The sequence below is a fragment of the Pyrus communis genome, chromosome 2 (genome assembly GCF_963583255.1).
Source record: "Pyrus communis chromosome 2, drPyrComm1.1, whole genome shotgun sequence".
Taxonomy (NCBI): domain Eukaryota; kingdom Viridiplantae; phylum Streptophyta; class Magnoliopsida; order Rosales; family Rosaceae; genus Pyrus; species Pyrus communis.
The window spans coordinates 35,318,603-35,336,532 of NC_084804.1; the positions used below are offsets into that span (position 1 = coordinate 35,318,603).

Here is a 17,930-nt window from a genome sequence, read left to right on the forward strand (position 1 = left end):
TTTTTCTTCACTTTCTTCTACTTTCACTTAAATGTCAATTCCAATTATTTTATTTTCTGTTTTCTTTATTTAATTCACAGTTCCAAATCGATTAAACTCTTGTTTTAAATGGTTAGTTTAGAGTTAGTTTTAAATACAATTTATTCGCATCAAATTTTGTATAGCCGTTTATACTACAATTATTTTGTTATTTAGCAATTATTTTTAAGTACTTTTAAATATTTTTATTCCTATATTGTTAGTTATAAAAATCGTATCGATAACATTCACTTTCTATCAGTCAACAAAAATGAAAAAAAAGCTCATGAAAAATCTTATTTTCAAGTCTACAGAATTATTGGGCCTGAAAAGTACAAATTGGGTGTTAATTAGAGGATGAAGATTTGGTAGTTTATGACACGCAAGTAGCCTTCACAGTTCAATTGAGAGCACTGCTTTGGAAGATAATTTATTGTATATAGTCAAAATTTAGCATACAAATTTAAAAATGTCAGTTTTTATAAAATATTTCAAATATAGCCAAAATTTCACTTGAATAGACCCAGTTGTCCTTAAAATTTACACCTAATTATGTCAAAAACCCTTTCAAATCTTGTGTCATTGTTGATGAGGTCTTGGGAGTGGTAAACTAGACACGCATGAATGTATATTAGTTACAACCATGGTTGAACAAGGAAGACACCATGAACCGTGAACGTACGTCAGCTGCACCATTGTGAAGATGGAAACACGTTCTACTTGTCTACCCTAAATATAAAATTTGAAGAGCTCTACCACGAATATAAAGTTCAAAGAATAAATTAAATTATTAGAACAGATGGGAGCTATGGAAACGACCATTAAATCAAAAGGATCCAAACGCATTATAATTGCTGGACTGTGCATGCCTTTCATGCTCAATATCCATCTCTTAATTAAATAGCTAATCTGATTTCGGTGATCCAACAAATGTGCAAAATGCCATGAGAACGTGCAATGGCAATTTCCTTGAAAGTTTATGCAAAATACCAATTGAATCTTACACAAAAACATACATAAATTGTATTTTTGTGTAATTTTCTTCATGGTCTTGGTTGTAAGTTTGTCAATTATGAATTGAATTTGAGAACAAATACCATATCTCTTTCAATATTTTCGAATTACAATATGGAACCCTAAATTGGACAGAAAAAGCACATCTCTTTGGTGTGTGGTTTTTTAATTAGAAGGGTAATTTGGTATATTAATGTGAGATTTTGGCTAGATTTGAAAATTTTATAAAAATTGACATTTATAAATTTAAAAGCTAAATTTTGATTATAAACGATAAATTTTCGCTCGGGGAAACCCCACAAGAGAAACAAACAACTACTTAATGTTAATTAATTCTGTTCCACAAGTCAATTTTATTGAGCTTGAAGGAGTGCAAGTGGGTGTAGTTTATCTAAACCCACGGTCGAACCTTCATGGCAAAAACCATAATCCACGGATTCCGATGCTTCTTGCCATCCATCTCCTCTTTCTTTTTTGTTTAGACGCCAACTTTGCTGCAATGAGACAAAGTGTGCTTCGTCATTCCAACATTACAGAAATATAATAGCTTTGATTAGTTCTAACATGTACCATATTTTCAGGCTTCAACTAAACAAATAAAACATGGTCTATATTTCTTTATGCATTTGTGGGTTATTGTTTTTGACAAATTAAGCTCATCAAAGTAACTGAAATATCGCAGTAGCATACACAAGAAAAAATTTACCTGCCACACAATTACAAGAAAGAAAATAATTTACGTCGAAGTTGAAGAGGATTCAGTTTTCCTTGTCGTTGATGGAAATTAATCTATTTTGAATAAAATCCAAAAAAATTCGCATATTATTGAAATTTATGAGTTCAAAATAATTGTAACGACCCGTTCCCAATTTTACGATTTTTTATAATTTTAATAAGTGAATTTACGAAGATGCCCTTCGAGGTAAATGCGTTGACTTTTGTTGACTACTGTGTCATGTCATATACGACTCATTTTCTTGGCGTATCCTCGTAGTACTAGTCGCTACGGACGTGTGGGCGCAAGCAGAATATAATTTGGAGTTATAACGAAGATTCTACGAACCTTTAAACGTCGAGGGCATTTTGGTAATTCGTCATTTGAAACACGTGGTATTTTGGTCTGACCATTGAATGAGTGCCACGTGGGGCCACCCCCACTTTTCTGGAACACTCTTTCTCTTTCTTTTTCTTCTTCTTCCGTAGCTCTTCTCTCTAACTCTCTAACTCTCTTTGGCTCTCTCTTTCTCCTGTGAAACAAATCACCATCATCGCCAAAAATTTCAGCTTGTTGAACATCAAAACCACCATTATCTACATGTCTTCACCACCATAAACCCAGTTTTGAGTTTGTTTGTTAGACTATGTGTGAATGACAATGAGATAACAACTAGGTTTCTTGAATTACACATAAACTCATTATGTGAGTTGTGTGGTTGAAGGAATCTGAGATCCTTGATATAATAGGAGTTGTGGAGTTTAATTATTGTGTAGCCAATCTAACGGGAGTACTTATGAAGTATTTACTGAGAGATAAGAATCATGATGGGACTTGAACTTGTTATGAGGATAGACTTTATCACCACTACTAATAATTACTACGAAAATTCAATAGTAATATCTAGAAAAATATGAAATCCAACGGTCTAGAAACCACTTATTTAACGGTTTCGATTACTCAGGCCGATATTGTAAAATCGGGTCCAAACAGATTCCTACAGTTATCTGGTACCAGTAGGAATTCATTGGTTTCACCAATTTGGCAATGATATAAGTAATTCGAAGTTTCTGAATCCGATTCAATGGGGGATACTTCAGGATTCTTCTTGACCGAAAAGAGAGCACACAGTGCAACCCTCATCCACTTTCTTTCATTCTTCATATATATATATATATATATATATATATATCATTCACTATCTACCAGTCAAGAAAGGAACAAAATCTCAAGAAAAATCTACACTTGTTGAAAAGTTTGGTGGGTAATGAATGCCCACAGTACATTGGCAGAAGTTTTTAGCATTGGTAGAAGTTTTCAATGCCCATGCAAAGTAAAATTGAATTTGTAAATGCATGGAGGTTGTATTGTCAAAGATGTGTGCTTGGAGTTGCTCTATAAATAGAGCACTTCGTATGCTTTCAATAGAGGCAGAAAAAGAAAGAGAGGAAGAGGAGATGAGAGAATACATAGAGTTATCTTTGTACTCCTATTATTCCAAATTATAATGAAAGCACCACTGCTGCCCGAGGACATACTCCAGTCACACTGACTGTAGAGGAACCTCGTAAATTTTGTGTCTTGTTTTATTTATTCCACTGCACACACACCGTCAAATTTACAACACGTTATCAGCATGAGAAGCTCTCATGTCAGTGGAAAACACAATGCCATAAATCCGGTGAAGCACTATCCACATCTCACCTCCGTCATCTAAAATCTTACAGAATAAAAGGTATGTCCATTTTTCGTCTCTCCCACTACGTCAAAAGCGCCCCACAGAATTCCGGTGAGAATTGAAATTTACGACCTGAAGTCGTCACGAGATGAGAAAACTCGTACCTGACAATTGGTTTCCAGAGATCCAGAAGAATCTCATCAGACTTGGAAACCCAGATCACGTTGTTTTCGATGGATCTTGAGAACTCCCATGAATACTTGGTTGTTTGAGATGGTGATGGCAAGAATGAATCCACACATGCCTCCCTCTCTTGTGCCTTCGTCAACCCCACTGTCATCTATGTCTCGGTAGGGAGGTTCTTGCTTAATAATGTCATGTTCCTTGGGTCATGCAAGAACAACGCCAGTCTCTAGTAGCCTTTTGAATTGAATTGAATTTGGGCAACCTCCATAACTACCCAGCTGGCCCTGCGTTTCGAGACTGGAACAGACAGAGAAGGAAGAAAAATAATAGAAAAGGGGGACTGATGGAATGGCAAGGCACATGTGAAGAAGAAAAAAAAGGATGTTGACTGCAACCTAAGAAAAATATATATATAAAAAAGGATTTGAATGGTGCATGACACTATTTGGTCAACATAATATAAATGGTTTCTGTTGGTGCATGACACCATGCTTTAGAAATAAGAAAAGTAACAATAATAAGGTTTGAATAAGTGCTGACAAAAAAAAGAAAAATAATAAATAAAAGGAGGTATGATACTTCTTGTTATTTATGTGAATTGGTGTTGGTTTAAAACCCTTTCACAAATTCTATTTACTTAAAAACAATTTATTTATCATGGACGGTTTTACCGCCTACTGCTTTAAGTTTTGATTTATGTGAATGGTGCTAAATTAAAGCCCTTGTCACAAGCTTTATTTACTTAAATGCAATTTATTCATGGCTGGAATTACTGCCTATTGTTTTAATTTATTTATTGTACTTCTTTTTGTTACGATGAATATATACTGGATCCGAAGTTCCTTGATCAGATCAGAACATGCAGTTTCTTGATCCTCATCACATAAAAATGATTGGACCTGAAGTTCCATCATGCAAAAAGATCGGGCATGAAGTCCCTTGATCCTCAAGATCAGGACATGAAGTTCATTGATAAGTACCTTAAGTTTGAAGTGCCGCAGTGCCTCAACTTAATTGCAATAAAAGCCATAAGAGTATTAGTCTACAGACTATTAAATAAGGACCAGAAATTCCTTATGTCCATACTCAAAATGGTTTAGCAGAAGTACTTATTAAGAGGATGAAATTGATTACCCGCGCTCTGCTCACGAAAACAACATTGCCAGTTTTTACATGGGTACATGTCATTTTGCATGATGCATTATTGATTTGGTTGAGACCTGTTGACAACCATTAATACTTCTCAGTACAACTCGTGTTTGGGAACCAGCCAAACATTATACATTTACGAGTTTTTGGTTGTGTTATCTATGTGCCTATTGCACTGCCACAACATACTGAAATGAAGCATCATTGCGGATTAGGAATTGATGTTGAACATCATCTATCATTCAACATTTGGAACCCTTGATTGAGGATATATTTACCGTGTGGTTTGCATACTATCATTTTGATAAGACAATTTTCCCGCCGTTAGAGGGAGAAAATAACTTCGTTCCAGAAGAACGATGAGCAAATATCATTCCAAAAGAATGATGAGAAAAAACCATTCCAGAAGAACGAAGAAAATTTTTGATTCATGAAGCAATCAATATACAAACGAAGTGAGAATAATTGAATGATGCAACGATATGCAAATCAAATGCCAGATGCATTTAATGATGCAACAAAAGTGATAAAATCACATATACTTGCTGCAAATGTGCCTACAAGAATTAATGTCCCTGTTGGACAAAATAATATGGCAGCAAATGATTTATCTGTTGCACGCCTGAAGCGTGGCAGACGCTCAAACTCAAAAGGTTCAGTCCTTCGAAAGAAGAAGAATATGGCACTACTAAAACTATTGCATTCTCGAAGCATAATTGTCGCATGCCAAACGCATGACAGTTGCCGCAAGGATACTTGTCCCGAAAAGGTCAATCCGCGGACATGGGAATATTGATGTCTCATGCATGAAGCATGATAGACGTATAGGTTCCAATGACTCAACTCCCGAAGTGGAGATTAAAATCCAAGCTCTATAATGCTCAAGAGGAGGTTATGATCCACATTTTCTAAATTATGACTATCCTGGAAGAGATAGTGTAATGCCTTTGAAAAGGCAATGGATATCCCAAAAGAAATGAAAAGCTTTTATGCATGTGCATGCACTTGAGAATATGGGATCATAGATTGATGATAACCAATGGTAATTTTGGTTTTTACAAGTAGCTACTAAATTCATTAATGAGCTGTGGTGATATTGAGTCCCGTTTTTTTTTCCATCAACAAAATTATGGGCCAAAATGGATAAAGGCAAATCCATTACAATTTTGTAAGAATGTGGAAAAATAGACCTATATACTTGGATACAATACAAATAGCCAAAAGATGTTGAACCTAGAAGGTTACATATGGGCATTTGTAATACCGTGAAATACACTCACATGATATGACACAAGGTTGTAAAGGAGTTCATATAAATGGAGAATTATATACGAAGGGTTATGAGCCGCCCACATCATATCTCCATAAGTAAATCCCTCAAATATACATGGAAGCGAATTGCTCTGTATAAATTCTAAAGGAAAATGTGTCATGAAGTGTAGAAAATCCCTGAAGGATTCAAATTGCTTGAAGTAAGCCCCGGAAGGGTAAAGCATAAAATATTTACTCAATACCAATGGATGATATAAATTGCCCTAGTGAGTACTTTCAATTATGGTATTGTTGCAACATACTAAAATCTCTTGCAAGGGTCGATGATATTAAATTGGGACTCCTGAAGAGTAAAAAAAAGATTATAAAGTGTTGAGAGAAATATTGTCTTGAACTGCAGAATCGAACAATATGCCAACACGAATCTTATTCATGATGTTTATGACATTAAAGAATCATATGGATTGAAGATTATGAGTTGAATACTCAAATAATTTAGACACTAAGAATGATCATTTATCTTCGCGAGGGTAAAGATAAATTGATATTTGGTCCAGAAGTACCACATCTTAGTGAAATATATGTTGAATGAAATAAAGCTTATATATTAATATCTCCAAGAAATTTACATACACATGAGTTAAAACAAACAAATAGGAGGGAACCTTCACAAAGGTTGCTCATGTGAAGCCTCAATACTCGAAAGTACCCCAGAAGGGGGAGACACTAGAAGTTGATTATTTGGAGTCTCAATACTTGGTGGAACTCCAGACAGCTGAGACAATGGATGTCTTTGGAATAAAGACTCGAACCCCCGATTGTCATTTTGAGTCCGACCTTCGGATTCCAGTAACTGGTCGAGCTTTCTTTTCATGCTTGTAGAGTAATTATTTGTAAGCATGTGTAACACTCTATTCTCATGCTTGAGCCCTCTAATCTCTTATTTAAGACTTGCAACCTCAACCATTAATGATTCAACTTGGTGAGTTCAAGCAAGTAGGCGCTGGCCCATATTGGATACAGAGCCCGCAGATTGAACATTGAGAGCCAATGAGTCTTGAACGGCCGCCTCATCAGACCGGCTTGAAAGGATTCTATTATCCTTTGGAGTGAGAAGATTCCTGGCTACCACTGTAGCGCTTATGTTATTCTTCATCACAGAGTCCCCAACCGTAAGAGGACCATTAGAAGATGAGAAAGACGGGCGCTATATGTTATCTTGACGTTGTTCGTCTGTATCATTCCTGAGACTCAAATCTAAGTAAATGTTAGATAGGCAAACCATTTTCAGAAATGATGAAGGAAGTCAGATAAAATCGTAGAAGTGCAAGAAAGGGAAATTTCTACAGGCAACAATTTTCTGAGTGTTTCTGAACAAATTGATCTCTATAAAAGGAGGGGCAACATGACCACTTATTCAAAAATCGAAGAGACACCAATTTTCGAATTTCAAAAGCTGGATTTCTTTGCATGACGTTTGTCAACATTTCTCAGACGCAATCTCAACTCTTGGATATCACGTGCAACTTTGTCAAAGATCTTTGATAAAGTTGAAAACGCGTGAATCTTACTATTCTAATTACACCACAGTTGCTGACTAGAGTAAAGGCACAACACTACTACCTGCTATTAGGAAATCCATATATATGTCAACCTCTGTCCTCCATGGTAAGGCAGAACTAAAAAATATCTAACTCTTCCTCATCTCCGAGAATGCATCTTTCACAAAGTATCTCGAAATACTCAATTTTCTTCCTCTCCGAGAATACCTCTACAAACAAGTCACACCAGAGTAAGATTATCTCATATCATCAAGGACGAGAGCAAGAGTATCTCATATCATGCAATCTCCCTGTGCTTTCCTTTGTCCTTGTTCTTACATGCCAAGACAAGACAAGGACAAAGAAAGCAAATGTCGGAACCTCCACTCAAACTTTCGTTGCCACCAAGAAGTGATGGTCCATTCAAATGCAAGGTTTGCATTCCACTCCTGTATCAAAGGACAAATACTACAAGAAAAGATGTCAAACCTGCATAAGGAAAATACCACTTTTGCAAGGGGAGCAAGTAAGGCAAGTGAAAATGATACATTGAAACATGTGAAGACAAGCACAACAAACACATGTCAGTTCATTCCCGACAAAGTCTAAGATCAATTGTCACATGAAGCTCCTCATGATCCAATTTCATTCAAGATCAAGCCTAAACGGCCTTTGAAGAAATCACGTGTCCGATTCAAGATCAAGTGTCCACCACCCTTGAATCAAATTCAGCTGCAGATAAAATAGGTAAATTTAGACCTTTGGAGGAAGTCTAGTAGAAGGCCCTCCAACCCAGTTCAAGAACAAGTTTGTGGAAAGTTAACAACAAGTAAAACACCTCATTCGGCAACTATCACCGCTAAAAGACTAAAGCAGCAGGATCAATGATCAGCCTAAATAATTTGAAATCAGGGGGAGATACTCATCAAGGGGGAGCATCCAAAAATAGATCAAGATCTTAACGAGGCAACATAAGCATACTTGACACTATATCAACAATCCAAGTAAAGTTGTACTCTTTTTCCTTCGTTATGGTTTTTTCTCACTGGGTTTTTCCAAGCAAGGTTTTAATGAGGCAACTCATGTTGATATATGGGCATCCAAGGGGGAGTGTTGAAAAGTCTGGTGGGTAATGAATGCCCACAGTACATTGGCAGAAGTTTTCAGCATTGGTAGAAGTTTTCAATGCCCATGCAAAGTAAAATTGAATTTGTAAATGTATGGAGGTTGTATTGTCAAAGATGTGTGCTTGGAGTTGCTCTATAAATAGAGCACTCCGTATGCTTTCAATAGAGACAAAAAAAGAAAGAGAGGAAGAGGAGACAAGAGAATACATAGAGTTATCTTTGTACTCCTATTATTCCAAATTATAATGAAAGCACCACTGCTGCCCGAGGATGTACTCCAGTCACACTGACTGTAGAGGAACCTTGTAAATTTTGTGTCTTGTTTTATTTATTCCACTGCACACACACCGTCAATTTTACAACAACACTTATTTAATGGATAGTCAACAAAAAGAAACAAAATCTCAAGAAAAATCTACACTTATTTAATGGATGGATGGATGCTCTTGACAGAACTATGTACATGATACAAATATACTGACATAATAGCGCCTCCTGTCAATAAAATAAAAACATGTGGACAAAGACACTGACACTTTATTTTATTGACACGGAACAATACTGTGATAATATAAGTGTGCCATATATGTAGGTCTGTCTCATTCTTGTGACTCGATTTTATGCTTGAGATAATTTTCTATCTACATAGAAAGCATAAATTAAGATCATATAAGTTATTTCAAAAGCACTATTCTCATTTGTTACTGAATTTATCAAAAATCTATATTGTCATCGTCATTCATATCAGTCTAGCTTAAGAAATTCTTTATTTAATATAAGTGAACACAATTATTTTTAGACCAAACACTAATTGTGATCTTGACAACTTTTTTTTAAGTAATCTTCGGTGTGAATGTAAGCAAATGAAACTTTGTAATCTACAAATGTAAACAGCTAATCAAATTGTCTGCCATGCCTTGAAAGTTTGACCTAATATACTGTTTAAAGAGATGCAGATACAAGTTCGAATCCCGATCCCGTAACTTAAACTGGGTTATTGCTTTTCAGATGAGATAAAATTGATACACTTCAATCTTTAAAAAGTAAATAGTAGTAGTAGTAGTAATACTAATGATAACAAAAAAAGTCCAATGAATACACATTTAGCAACCCAATTTTGCCATCAATAGGCTTGTCTTCGTCAACTTTGGTATGACATGATTCCCTTCTAGTGGTGCTTCCTGATTTGTTATAGATTATGTTGGTTTTCTGATTTTCGCGGCATATAGGTTTGTTTGACTTTCTTATTTTCTTTTCTTAACCTGTGATGTTGCTTGATCTGTTTTGCAGGTTTAGACCTTTTAGGTTTGCTTTTAGAGGGGTTAGGTTTCACATCTCCCTCCCCTTTTTTTTCCATGTACCATTATTGTTTTCATTTCCAGAAGAGTAAGGTTTTATGTCCCCTTTCTTGTTCATGTATTTTTTTTTCTTTTTGTTTCCTTGTACTATGAGGGGTTAGGTTTATGTTCCCCTTTCTTCTTTTTTCTTTATCAATAAAATTTCCCTCATACCATCGAGGTTTCCAAAAATTAAAAAGGAAAAAGAAAAAAAAAAAAAAGAACCCAAGTGAATCAGGTCGGCATGGTTTCAAACCTTCACAAGGAAGAAGACACCGCAACAAAACCCCACAACTAAGGGAAATAGCCTCCCACAAAAGTTGACAAAATTGATCTAATGAAAAAAAGACAAAAGGCTTTACAAGTTGTAACATGCATGCTTGCCCTAGTACTTGAGAATCAGATGATCAACATGTCTTGTACTATACCAATTTTAATTACCATGCCTTGCTTGCTCCGAATGATAACACTTGGCAGATAATCGGCAGAGGGTCAAAGTTTGTACGAGATCTTCCACATCCTCCTTAAACACTAGACGAAGACCACATTGATGCAGTCCTAAGCCTGGGCTATTGGACCCAAAAGTTGCCCTGACTAGATTGCATTGATTCAGCGAACCAGAAAATTTAGCACGTGGTGCATACGTAAACCAAGTGAAGTTGCATGCATGCAACCACAAGGCTTTGTTTGTATGCTCTAAACCATGGAGTCTGACATTAGGAAGATTGGTGTCCAGATAACAATAAAGCGCACGACTAAATTCTGAATCCGGAGTGTCAAGAATGACGGTTGGATGTTCGTGGATCGAGGCATAAGCACACGCAGCAATACCCATCCAGTTAGCATCATCGAACAAATTTGGAGGTAGTTGTATCTGTGCAGAACCGCCTTTATTCAAATGCACGAACCACTTGGGAATTTCAATTCCGGGGAACCTACATGTACACTGAGCCACAGACCAGTCCTGTAAATCACAGTTACATATGTGAGATTTATATGATAGTGGGAGAGAGAGAGAGAGAGAGAGAGAGAGAGAGAGAGAGAGAGACCTGATTCCTGTAATGGCTCAAGATCAACTGAAACAGCTCTCTTTCATGCTGCGAGGAACTGAATTGTCTACTGAGTTCTCTATCAATTTTAAGACCTTGCCATCTTACCAAAGTTAGCCAATCTTCAACCATTTTTTTATTATACTTTTCAAAGAGGGTGTCAGAGCTGCGCAATATGCACTGGATGATTGTCTGTACAAATCCTTTTAAATCTTGCCGGTAAAAAACACGGTACCCGCACACTTGAACCTCAACGGCAGAGTTGTCAATTCTGAACAAAGTGCTACTTGAACTTGATCGAGTGAACCATTCCGGCAACTGTGCCTTTGGTATGTAAATAATCCAAAGTTGACTTTTATCACATATAAAATTGGTCGAGCATAGGGACAACTCTATATGAAAATTGCCCGAATTTACTTGACAAGAAACTTTATAACCCCCTTTTACTTTATGCCAGTCCAGTACTGAAATTGACACACATAGAGCAACTCCCATCCATTTCTTATTTTTGTAGAGAGTTTTAGGCAGCTGGGTTGAAACGGAGGACCCGACATTAGGATTGAACCAAGCTGGGCTTCCAGTTAAACCAAATTGATAAAATTGACCCATATGGTTTAGTCCCTGCTGGAAAATGCAGAAATGATTAACTAATGTGTATCTGTGTGTATGTGTGCGCGCGCAAGATGCGAGAGAGAGAGAGAGAGAGAGAGAGAGAGAGAGAGAGAGAGAGAGTGACCTCCAGGTATCTTGGAAGAAGTGACTCAATATTCCTCCTTAAAAGAATTGTCGAACCCTTTCCGGCAGATGTAAAATTCTCCCTGCAACCAGTTATAACAAATGGGAAGAAAAAAAAACAAAGGATTACTTTATACATACAGAATCACATAATGATCAAGAAGATTCTAGACGCAACATAGTTCTGGTCAGAATATCATACCATTCCAAAATGTTATCCACCAAATTAAACCACCCATATTCAAGTTCTCCATCCTTATTAACCTCAATTGGATTGCAGTTATCTTGAGACGGGATTTGATGTCGAAAACCTTCATGATCATCCTGCATAGGTTTTTGGATAAACCCTGCAACATCTTGCTCGTACACTAGACGAATACCACATTTTTGGACCTTCATGGATGGGTTGTCTGTCTCAAATGAAGCCCACATTGCACCTGATTTATTTAACATCTTCCGAAATCCCAGACAAGGTACATAAAACACAGCACAGACATTAGAACTAGATTTAACTAAGTTGCGGTAGTTTTCGGTGTCAAAGACTAATGGCTCCACTATGAATTCACTAGTTCCGAATTTGCATCGATAGAAATAATTAGAAGGTTCTGAACTCGGTCCAATGTGAGAAACAGCAGGATCTCCTTTGACTGAGAAAACAGCACACAATGCAACTCCAATCCATTTTTTATCTTCATCCAAATCTGGAGGTAGAGGGATTGCTATGGATTCTCTGGTAGCAGTATCAGTGTACCACTCTGGAATTTCAGTACAAGTAGAAACAGATTGAAAGGGCGAAGCCGTAAAATCCAACCTCTGAAACGTAAAACAGAAAACGATTAAAAGTTACAAAAGATAGATGACCAGTGTCTGTGCAAGTTGTCGCGTGTCATACTGAGAGATAGAAATAACCCTATAAAAGAAGAGAGAGAGAGAGAGAGAGAGAGAGTGAGAGAGAGAGAGAGACCTCAAGGTCTTTTTGACGCACTTGATCTGGTACTGAAAACTCATCAACTGCTTTCCATTCTGGATGCTCAACAGATGATTTGAGACAACTGACAGTTGTAGTTTTCATTCTTCCTATAGTTGTTGAAGTCCACGAAGTTAAATCCTTGATGTTTCTCGAGGAAGGAAAAAGTTGTTGATTCTGAGAGGGAATGAGGCGACTGATCGTAGTCATTCCCGTGTCCTTGGAAGTCCATATTTTGAATTGACTTTTGAAATCAATCAGTGCAATGCAATCATCCGCATTCACTTGTCGGACACTTAAAGGAAGCTTCTTAGGCAGCGATTGTAGCTTACTACAATGGCTCACGTTCAGAGATTTAAGATTGCAGAGTTGAGAGATACCTTCTGGTAAGGAAACAAAATTATTACCACTTAAATTTAAGATTTCTAAGGAGCATAAGCTGCCAAGATCATCTGGAACTTCTCCCCCTGTCAGATTGCAATCACTCAAGTTTAGCTTTGTTAAGGAAGTTAAACCTGAGAATGAAGTAGGCAACAACAAACTCAACGGAGCTTGGACCTTTTTACCCCACCACCAACAATTAAAGAGTGAATGCCATGATTTTGGAGGAAGATCCTTACATCCTTGCAAGGAAAGAAACTGTAGATTCTTCATATCTAGAATGAATGATGATTCTCGTATTGCAGTTCCACTTATATCAAGCCTCTCCAGACATTCCACAGAACTCAGATTTGCGGGCATCTCGTCAAGCTCTGAGCAACGTGATAGATTCAGAGATTTCAGAGACGTCAGATACTGAATGGTACTTGGAAGATGCAAAAGGTTTTTGCAGTCTTGTAAGTTCAACAAAGTAAGGCCAGGCAAACACTCAATAGACGTAGGTAATTCCTCAATAGCAGTTCCATCTAAACGAAGCTCCAACAGGTTTCCCATATATCCTTCAATTTCAGGAAACTTCTTGAGTCTCGAACAGGCAGAAAGAATAAAAACCTCAAGAGATTCCAAGCTAATGGAAGGTGGAAGGCTCTCAACGCGTTTGCAGTTTCTCATATTCAACAAAATAAGTTTTTTGAGAACTCCAACGGAGGGGTGAACCTCGACCAATCTTGTACAATCTTGAAGCACTAGCGTCTCAATATTTGGAGCCTCACTGAAGTTTGGGGTCTTGATCAAGTATTTGGAACCACTCAAATCAATAAACTGTAGCATTCTCCAACTCTGATATAATTTAAAGAATAATTAGTCAAATGATATGAAACAAATAAAATGGGTTGATATATTAACAATTATAATAGAAAGCTTACTTGATTTCCCCTCCATAGTTCTTTAATAAAGCTCGAATGCATGATGAGTTCAACAAGTTTATTTGATTGAAAGTTCGATGGAAAAGAACTTAAAGGACATCCATGCCATTCCAAAAGCTGTAACTCATTTGAAAGATATTTGACACACCCAGAAAATTTCACATTACTAATTCTGAGCAATCTTAGCTTGGGCATCTTTGGGAAGGGATCAACATTCCAGAAAACCTCCTCTTCTTTTGGGAAATTCAAGAATATACCTTCAACCGCAATCGTTCCCTAATGAAGAAGAAGAAGAAAGAATTAGTTGCAGGACATACTGTAAAATATTACGAAGATGATAGTAAGTTCTAACAATCTTGGAACCTATATTTATACTAACATTTTACCTCATCATTTACAAGCATATGGATGATATCTTTGGGAAGCCACAACCTGCTACGTTTGCCTGGCTCTTCACTGCATTCTCGACGAACAATCTCCCAGCCTAATTCTTGTATCAAATCATGCATCCACAACTTTCTTCCGAACAGAGTTAGTAGAGATTTTTCCATGAGAACTGCTATATCAATGTCTGGACGATAGCCGCAATTACTTTCCAGTATTCTTATTACGTGATCTTTATCCTCCCCTTTAAAGAAACATGCAATGTCCAAAAATACTGTCTTTTCTATGTCATGTAATGCATCAAAACTAACTTTAAGCACATCAGTAATTCTTCTGTCAGGATTTTCTCTTAGTCTGTCCAAAGCACTTGACCATACTTCTATGCTTCTACCAAAGAGAAATGAACCCAAAACTTCAATAGCTAATGGGAGGCCATTAGCATATTCTACAACATTCTTTGAAAGCTCGAGAAAGTCTTCTCCGATCTGGTCTTTCTTGAATGCTTTCCGACCAAAGAGCTGAAGAGCTTCATCATCAGTTAATGGCTTAACCTTATACATTTTATCCACTCCATATGTGCGTAGTAAATGCTCATCCCTTGATGTTATTATGATCCTACTCCCTGAACCAAACCAACTATGACCACACAATGCTTCCAGTTGTTCTAATTGATCCACATCATCAAGAATGATAAGAACCATTCTAGTACGTAGTCTCTGTCTCATCTTTCTCATCCCCATATGGATATTATGTACATCTACATTACTCTCAAACAGGATATCTGAAAGAAGTTGCTTTTGTAAATGGACTAGACCTTGTTTCTCAGTTACCTCTCTAACATTGGCAAGAAAGCTGTAAGCTTCAAACTGAGAACGTATCTTATCAAAAACTACTTCTGCAATGGTTGTCTTACCCATGCCCCCCATCCCCCAAATCCCTAACACACTTACATTGTTCAACCCCGTATCTAAGCAAGAAAGCACTTCTTTTACGCGAGAATCCATCCCAATTAAATCTGTATGTATACTTGAGATTGTTTGATTTACTTTCGTGAAAATATATCTCACAATATCTTCAATAATTTTGGATTCATATCTGCAAAAAGTAACACTGATAAGTAACCACCTCATCGTATGTCAATCAGCAGCAATCAAAGTGATAAAATGGAATGTTTTATATTGTACGTTTTTCCATGAGTAAATTTGGTAAAACTCCCAAGCCGAATTTTCTTTTTTTTTAAAACGCCCTATACCATAATTTCAAAAGCATACAATCTGTAGCCTAAAAAAATCATTTTAATGTGATCGAACTATGCCTTTGTTTTAGGCTTTTTGCCTGTAGGAAACATTAATATTTTTCGAACCACAGGCTTAGATTTGTTTTTCAGTCCTTTTAAATTTTGTTTCATTAATTATTTTGAAGTGGTCAGACAGCTGACTTAACTACGAAAAAGATATTAAAAGCAGCTTACCCATCTTGCAAATGCCATCCAGAGAGATTGGCTACTTGAAGAAGAGCTGTTCTCCACCTTTGCAACTTCTCTATATTTTCTTTAAAGGCTTCTTCATGCTTGGAGAAGGCTGTCCCGAAATACCCTGTTTGTTTTCGTACCTCGGATGGATCCACGTCATAGAAAACGGGGAGTATTGTCTGCCCCATCACTTTCATGCATTCAACTGCCTTTGCAAGCTGATCCAAGCACCATGCTGAATTGGCGTAATTTCTTGAAAGAATGACAAGTACAAACCTGGATTCTTCGATTCCCTTCAAGACTGTTGGGGAGATGGCTTTTCCCCTCTCAAGTTCTTCACCATCTCTAAACGTCAATATTCCCTTCCGGTTCAGAGCAGCATATAGATGATCCGTGAAGTTTCTGCGTGTGTCTTCGCCTCTGAAACTGAGGAAAACATCGTATGTCCATCGAGAGGTTAGAGAAGAGAAAGAACAAGAAGGAATATCATTTTGGGTGGTCATTGCAGGACTAGGGCAGGGTGTAAAGGTCTGTTTTATGAAAAATATCAATCCAAATGGTGTATGCAAAATCTGACAATCGGAAGAACACAAGCATCTGTTTAGCACTTTCAAGGCTAGTTCCGTGTTAGGCTTAAAACTGCATTATTTGGGGCAATAGCCGAAGCACAATCCACGTGAAATATGCTAGTACGAAAGTTGAGGTAAAAAAAAAAAAAGTTGTGGTCGAAGTTTTACGAAAGCGATGGTCTGACTACTGATTGAGGAGGAGGAATCAACACTAAAAAGCATCAGAATGAGGTTCTAGGAAATGTGGTGGGAACAACATTTAGCTTTAGCTGCTTTAATAAAAATCATCAACATTAACATTACTTTTCAAAATGCGGCAGCTACTTTTTTCATGAGCTTTCACATAACTGTTGCAATGTATCACTAATAAAAAACTTCGGAGCTAGTCCCTTTAATCTGTTCAGTGGGTCTAAAAACCTACCAACCATGTTTTTCTTTTCTTTACTACTAATCCCATGTTACGACCTGTCTTTAAATTTACGGTTTTAATAAATTTAAAATGAGAACTTACGAAAATGCCTCTCGAGGCGAAATCATTGACTTTTGTTGACCCTCGTATCATGAGACATATAACTCGCTTTGTCAGCGTATTATTATAGTACTCGTTGCTACAAACGCGTAGGCGTTAACGGAATTAAATTTAGAACTAAAATGAAGATTTTAAGAAATTCGAATCATCGGGGCATTTTGCTAATTTTAGCATCTCAGGAGATATTTTTCTATTTCGTCTTTTCTTGTCTTGTTTGGTGAGCCGATGGGGCCCACCTTTGCTTTTTGGCCTCCTAGTCCTCTCTCTTTTCCCTTTCCTTTCTTTCTTGCCCCATGAACCCCCTCTCTCCCTTAACTCTCAACTTTCTCTTCTCTCGTCTCTGTCTCATCTGTCCTTCTCTATGTGAATCACCCTCCACGTGGGCACAACACAAACAAACAACAACAATGATAGCGCCACCTGTATCACCATGAATCCAAAAACAATGGAAACCCCCCAAACCTTTTCCTCCATCATCAAGTAGAAAACATAATACTTGAGCATCTGGCAAGAATAATAAGTTTCTGAAAAAAAATTGCTAAACATTCTTACAAATTCAATTGTTAAATGTTACACTGCGACCCAAGATAAAGATAAAGTATATAGTTTGTGTGAAATCCCATCCCTAGATTTCACTGTTTAAAATTTCGTATTCGTAGTTTCGATGCATTATATTTTTTTTGATAAGTAAAAGGATGAAATTGCCCCTATTGTATTAAACAGAATTCCTCACGGACGTATTTAATCCTTTCAAGATTTTCCATATTTCTTTACATATTCGGATAGTGCGTCTTGATACGAATGCGTGAGTGCAAACATAATGTAATTTGAAGTTAAAACGAAGAAGTTATAAACGAGCGAAGAAAAAGGCGAAATGGTCATTTG

The 17,930-nt window shown here is 36.9% G+C and overlaps 1 protein-coding gene across 1 annotated transcript; it reads right to left on the reverse strand.

Moving 5' to 3' along the window:
• Window positions 1–10,209: 10,209 nt before the first annotated feature.
• On the reverse strand, window positions 10,210–16,717 carry LOC137727053 (TMV resistance protein N-like). The gene is made up of 8 exons (XM_068465995.1): window positions 15,948–16,717; window positions 14,479–15,571; window positions 14,093–14,368; window positions 12,786–14,006; window positions 12,024–12,634; window positions 11,823–11,904; window positions 11,087–11,707; window positions 10,210–11,001 (listed from the first exon to the last, which is right to left on the reverse strand). Exons 1-8 carry the CDS (start codon window positions 16,448–16,450, stop codon window positions 10,471–10,473), a joined length of 4,938 nt encoding a protein of 1,645 aa, XP_068322096.1. The 5' UTR covers window positions 16,451–16,717; the 3' UTR covers window positions 10,210–10,470.
• Between the last annotated feature and the right edge of the window lie 1,213 nt (window positions 16,718–17,930).

Excerpts from the sequence above, each read along its gene's own strand:
- LOC137727053 (XM_068465995.1), bottom strand. The coding sequence starts at position 16,450 with ATGACCACCCAAAATGATATTCCTTCTTGTTCTTTCTCTTCTCTAACC. Across the intron at positions 14,369-14,478 it reads ATATGCTTGTAAATGATGAG|GGAACGATTGCGGTTGAAGG; the intron begins GTAAAATGTTAG and ends CTTCTTCATTAG. Across the intron at positions 11,905-12,023 it reads GTGGATAACATTTTGGAATG|GGAGAATTTTACATCTGCCG; the intron begins GTATGATATTCT and ends AACTGGTTGCAG.